The sequence below is a fragment of the Carcharodon carcharias genome, chromosome 14 (genome assembly GCF_017639515.1).
Source record: "Carcharodon carcharias isolate sCarCar2 chromosome 14, sCarCar2.pri, whole genome shotgun sequence".
In the NCBI taxonomy this organism is placed as follows: domain Eukaryota; kingdom Metazoa; phylum Chordata; class Chondrichthyes; order Lamniformes; family Lamnidae; genus Carcharodon; species Carcharodon carcharias.
In genome coordinates, this window is record NC_054480.1 from 34172558 (window position 1) to 34178557 (window position 6000).

Here is a 6000-nt window from a genome sequence, read left to right on the forward strand (position 1 = left end):
ATTTTTTTTTCTTTCAGTTCATTCTTGTCTATGTAGGGCTGGCCCTACTGTAAAAAAGGCAAGAATACAGCAAAGCATTGTTTTTGATAAGTTTTCTTTCCACTGACCCAGAATTGCTGAGATTGCAATTTACATCTTTACTAACAAGTAAAAACTGATCTGGTGAATTTTATCACTTACAAGAATTGAAATGTTATCTATTATGAAAAGGCATTTTTATGATGTAACTGTCTCTCGTCTTTCTCCAGGTTCAAACACGGAGTGCTGATGAACCCATGACTACGTTTGTTTTTTGCAATGAATGTGGTAACAGATGGAAGGTACGTTTTCATGTTGTAGTCAAGTAATTTTGTAAAATATGTGGAACAGCAATTCGTGTTTTATTAGAGCTCTCTGAGTAATTGACACAGTGTTATGCCATACTGTGAAGGACCCAGGTACCATCTTCAGCTGGGGCGGGCACTAAAATTGACCTTGGAATCCTGGCTAAAAAGATGTAAAAATCAGTCAAAGTTCCTGCTATCCAAGAACCCCTAATGTAAAGCACATACCTAATTGGTGCTGGCTGAGGCAGAGTTTTGATGTCTTTCATAGTGGAGTAGCCTGCAGACACACTAACGTCAAATATGAAGAGTAACTACTTGGATGGGTTCTAGAGATCAGCTGATGCCCAAGGTTCAGTACCTTAAACAAATGTTGCTGCTATCGAAAGGTGAGAAATGAGTTGGGGAGGTAGAGGAGAAATAGAATTTTAAAAGAAAGTATGGAAGATGAAATGTTTTGCAAGTGTAAAGCTACTGGATAGCTTTCAGTTCAGATCAAGGTGACCCCAAACAATGAGAAATGAGTTGGGGAGGTAGAGGAGAAATAGAATTTTAAAAGAAAGTATGGAAGATGAAATGTTTTGCAAGTGTAAAGCTACTGGATAGCTTTCAGTTCAGATCAAGGTGACCCCAAACAATGTTATCACACCACTTATGTTGTCTTATGACTTTTGTTAGCAAGAAATATTCTTAGTATTTAGAAAACATTTCCGATATGGACAGTTTAAAACATTATGAAAAATAAACCTCCCATGGTGTTTCTCACTTAGCATGGAATGTAACATACAGTGGTGATATTTAGCAATTAAGGTTGAACTATATATGTACAGGTGTCCACAAGCATTGATCCTTGGCCCCCTCTATTTCTCATCTACATGCTGCCTTGATGACATCGTCCAAGGCACAGCATTAGTTTTCACATGAACGCCGACGATACCCAGCTGTAACTCAGCCAAATTAATCAGGGGATTTTTGTAGTTATTTTGTAGACCTACGTATGTGCTTACAATCTATTTTGTGTTAATAAATGTTTAGTTTTAGTTTTATAAAAATTTCCTGAGAAACAGTGGTATTACTACTAATGAATTCAAAGCCTGCATCTCGAAACATACAAATTGCAAAAATGGGTTATGACAGTTGTTTCAAGTTTCCCTCTGGGATTTGAACAACTTGGCCTTTACCATTGACTGTGTCATAATAATCAGCTCTCTTGACTCCTCCACTGTTGCTAAATTATCAGACTGCTTATCTGACATCCAGGACTGGATGAACAGAAATTTCCTCCCATTAAACATTGTGACGACTGAGCCCATTGTTTTCAGTCCCAACTCCAAACTCTATTCCCTAGCTACTGATGCCATCCCTCTCCCTGGCAACAGTCTGAGATAAATCAGTCTGTTCGCAACATTGGCATCATATTTGATCCTGAGGCGAGCTGCAGACCTCATTTGTGCCATCACTAAGATGGCCATTCTCACCTCCATAACATTGCCTGAGTTTGCCCCGATCTCAGTTGATCTGCTGCTGAAACCCTCATTCATACCTTTGTTATCTCTAGGTCTGACTATTCCCACACAGTCCTGGCTCGTCTCCCACATTCTTCCCTCTGTAAACTTGAGGATGTCCAAAACTCTGCTGCCCATATCTTAACTCTCACCAAATCCTGTTCCCCTGTTAATCCTGTGCTTCATGATCTACATGGCCTCCTGGGCAAGCAGTGTTTTGGTTATCCTTGTTTTCAAATCCCTCCATGGCTTTGACCCTTCTTACCTCTATAATCTCCTCCACTCCACACCCTCCAAAATATCTGCATTTCTCAAATTCCACATCCATATTTTTAATTGTTCTACATAGGTGGCCATGCCTTCAGTTGTCTCGGCCTCAAGCTCTAGAATACCCTCCATGTGCCTTCCTACCTCTCTATCTCGCCTTTCTCCTTTAAGACACTACTTAAAACCTATCTCTTTAACCAAGTTTTGATTTACTGACCTCAGATCTCCTTATGTGGTTTGGTGTAATACATTTTTTTTCAGGATGCTGCCATGAAACATCTTGGGACCTTTTGTTATGTTAAGAGGCACTATATAAATACAAATCATGTTGTTGCTAAAGTGTCACTGTTGTCCTTTTAAGGTTACAAAGTCCAGATAATAAAATTAGCAGGCTTTACACAAGGGTCTGTTGAGATGCTGCTGATATTCTGCCTCCACTATTTTGTGCTGTGGATGCTTTGGGGTTGGGTATGATATCAGCCTAATGTGGTATTTAAGAGGCCTGAGCTACTTGAAGCCAAGTTTAGGCTGCTTTAATATTTGTTCATTGAGTTGCAAATATCCGGCTGCAGCTCATGCTACCATGGAAATTTGAACAGCTACTTCATGCAGTCAGCCAGTTAACACCTGAGGTGAGGACCAAATGGCAGTGGGAGGGTGGGGAAGAGATTGATTTCTGCTTTTCTTGAATGCCAAATTTTGAGTGCACCCATTCTTGGCTCTGATATCTTATGAATAAGTTAAATTATGGAACTTAAATCTTAGGATGCAGGTGGGTTACACAATTTTTCAGATATTAACTCCTATTTAATGCCCTCACAATGAGTGTAAGAGGGTTAGGGACACAGTTAAAAATCGACAAGTAGAACACCATGCAATTAGGAGCCTATTTTAGATTTAACAGTTGCCGAGCAGTTGAAAAGGACGCTGGAGCTGCCGGCTTAGGAAGGTAAGTGCTTTAAATAATGCTTCCTGGGCACAATGGCAACCCTCTGCCCCCCCCCCCCCCCCCCTCCCCCCCACCCATAACACCACTGCTGATTGTTATGACACATGGTAAAGGCTAAGTTGTTCAAATCCCAGAGGGAAACTTGAAACAATTGTCATAACCCATTTTTGCAATTTGTATGTTTCGTGATGCAGGCTTTGAATTCAGTAGTAGTAATACCAGAGTCTCAATTTTTTTTATAGATCTAAATTAAACATTTGTTAATACAAGAAAGATTGTAAGCATATACATTTATCTACAAAATTACTGCTAAAATAACTACAAAAATCCCCGAATTAATTCTGTACGTCAAAGCCTCTAGCCTAGCTGGCTTTAATCCAATTAAGACACACACACATACACACCACTAAATTCTATTTTAAAATAATTGTCAATAACATTATTGACATTATTACATTATCTTGACACTGATCATGACGACATGCCCTGATGGCAAATTCATTCTCTAACTCTTTCTCTCCTGTGATCAATATCCCCATCCCACCCCCAAGTGTCCCCCGCTGCATCTTTCTCGCATTGGATTTCCCACCTGCCATCCAGCCAGCCGGTCAATTTGGCTGCTGGACAGAAAACCAAAGCAAAATATTATGATGAGTCCTGTCATTAAATTCCACATGATCTTTTTGTTCCTGGGCTTGCCCCGTTTCCTCTGCAAATTCCCTGCTTTGGAATTGAGTATTTTCTTTTGTACCTGTGAGCCAGCTGGTCAGTGGTTCCATGTTGTAGACTGAGTTTATGTTGCAGGATTCACTTTAATTGTATGATCAGCTTTAGTTCTTGGGAATGCTGTTGATCATCTGGTGATGCAGGAGAAAAAAAATGTAAGGCTTGTAGGGAAAGCAAGAGTGGAAGAGAGGGGCATTATGGTGTTAAAGAGCCAGAAGCTGGGAAAAGTGCAAGAGGCCAGTGACTGGTAGAATAGGAACAAAGAGAAATGGCAATTTGGATGTAGCTGTAGAAATAGTGGTAAGAGCCAATTTTAAGTTCTGTCACTGTTGGGAATAAGTGCAAGAAGCATTTGAGAGAATTTAAGATGGTTGTCAGGTCAGAGGCAAGAGTTTGGCATTAGTAGTATTCCTAATGCTGTGCTTGAGTCAAATAATTTCTCTGGTCCTCTTACACATGGACCAGAGCTGCTGTCTGATGTCATGCACCAGCCTACCAACGCTGACTTTCCTACACCAGAGGACCCTGCTCTCTTGATGGCAGCTAGATTTGATTCACAAAGTAAAGTTGAAGTAAGGCATTGAAGAACTTGAAGCCGACTTGCAGGTCATCGTAGGGATCTCTGAATAAGAGTTTATTAAATTATTAGCCACATACTTGGGAGAGAGATGAGAGCAGTCAGACTGAATATTTACTCCTTTATTTGAGTGATTATCTGAGCACATGAAAATGATAAAAGCACCAAAGGACTTGACATTCATTGATCAAAACATGGGATTGTTTCCTTTTGATGTGTTGAGTAGGACCAAGTGGGAGTTGGTTCTGGAGATTGGCTGATCCTAACAATCAAATCAGGCAATCAAAAAATGTTTGTATTAGAATAAATTTGAGTCCAATGAAGCATGATGCATAAGAGTTAAACTCACATGTTACAGGAAATCTGCACTGTATGCAAGACTACATTAATTCAATCTAAATCTGTTAATTTGGTTTTGCATATCACCAGTTTATTGAATTTATTGACTTACGTAAAGCAGTACCTAACAATAATCTTGTTTTTTTTTTTCAGTTCTGTTAATAAATATTCAGATGACCATTGTTGGTAGATGCAGCTGGACCAATATATGAAGTACCTAAATTATAAAGGATCATCATGTATATTAAACCTCACATTTTGTTACATATATTGTTGTAAAGTAAATAATCTTTGCAAGTATTCTCCTTTGAAACTCAGTTGAAGTAATCTAAAATTATATCCTAATTGAGAGTCTTTGTTAATTAATGCATTGTATGGTACGACGAGTTGCATTTCACTTCAACGTGTTTTAAGACTTCTTTATATAATTTAGGTTTCGATAATGAAATGCTATTGCTAGTATGGATTGGATATATTGAGATCATTTTTAATTAAAGTGTGATGATTGTTCACAGCAACCTATTGCCTCCAATTTTATAAAGTTTTCTGTTTCCTTGTACATTTCGTACTGAAGATGTGAAAACCTCCTGAATAGAAAAATATTTTGTTTCAGAAAATCAATAGTTGCCACCACAACTCTTTAGTGTAGTTGATGTTACCAGCAAGAAGTATCAACTTTGCCAATTGTGAAATATAGTTGGAAAAAGTGAAGGTGATGGTTACAGCATTCTGATTCTATCAATTTTCCCAAAAACCTTCATTAATTTTTTCCTGTAATTAGTCTGAGATTTTTCTTAAAAACTTACATTGAAGTAGATCAATTTTCTTCACTTCTCCAAATGCCATAACTATTTAAATTAGTTTACAACAAGGACATTTGATGTGTGATGGGATGACTCTGTGCATTCCAAAGCCTCAACTGAACAGATCATGAAGTATTTTGGCAACTAATTCTTGTGCAAGAGGCGGTAACTTCAGAACTATATTTTTGGCTTTAGACTTTTGACTTCATGCATCCAATTATTCCCTTTTATTGAGATGTTTCCTTTGGTGATTACAATTGTTGCTTCTAGAAATGCAACGAGATGATTTTGTTGCAGTCTATAAACTTTGGATGGTCGAATGGGAGAGTAAACTAAGTGGCATTGAAGTTGTAGAAATTAACTGTTTCTACCTGCGATTCAGGTCAGCAGATGCATTAGGATTTTTTTTATATATATATATATATATATATATATATATATATTGGTACAAGTTCCTATATTAATGTCTCTGATGTCTTGCAATGAGGAAGTCTAACTGACGGAGCTCTTT

The 6000-nt window shown here is 38.1% G+C and overlaps 1 protein-coding gene across 3 annotated transcripts in view; it reads left to right on the forward strand.

The window, feature by feature from the left end:
* tcea2 (transcription elongation factor A (SII), 2) overlaps positions 1 to 5204 on the forward strand; it is a 44928-nt gene extending 39724 nt beyond the window's left edge. For all 3 annotated transcript variants that reach the window (XR_005945168.1, XM_041205025.1, XM_041205026.1), the window contains 2 exons: positions 249 to 320; positions 4840 to 5204. Coding sequence is in view for 2 of the 3 variants with exons in the window: in XM_041205025.1 (XP_041060959.1) it covers positions 249 to 320; positions 4840 to 4848 (81 nt within the window). In the remaining variant the exon portion in view is untranslated. The remainder of the gene's footprint in view (positions 1 to 248; positions 321 to 4839) is intronic.
* The last annotated feature ends 796 nt before the right edge of the window (positions 5205 to 6000 follow it).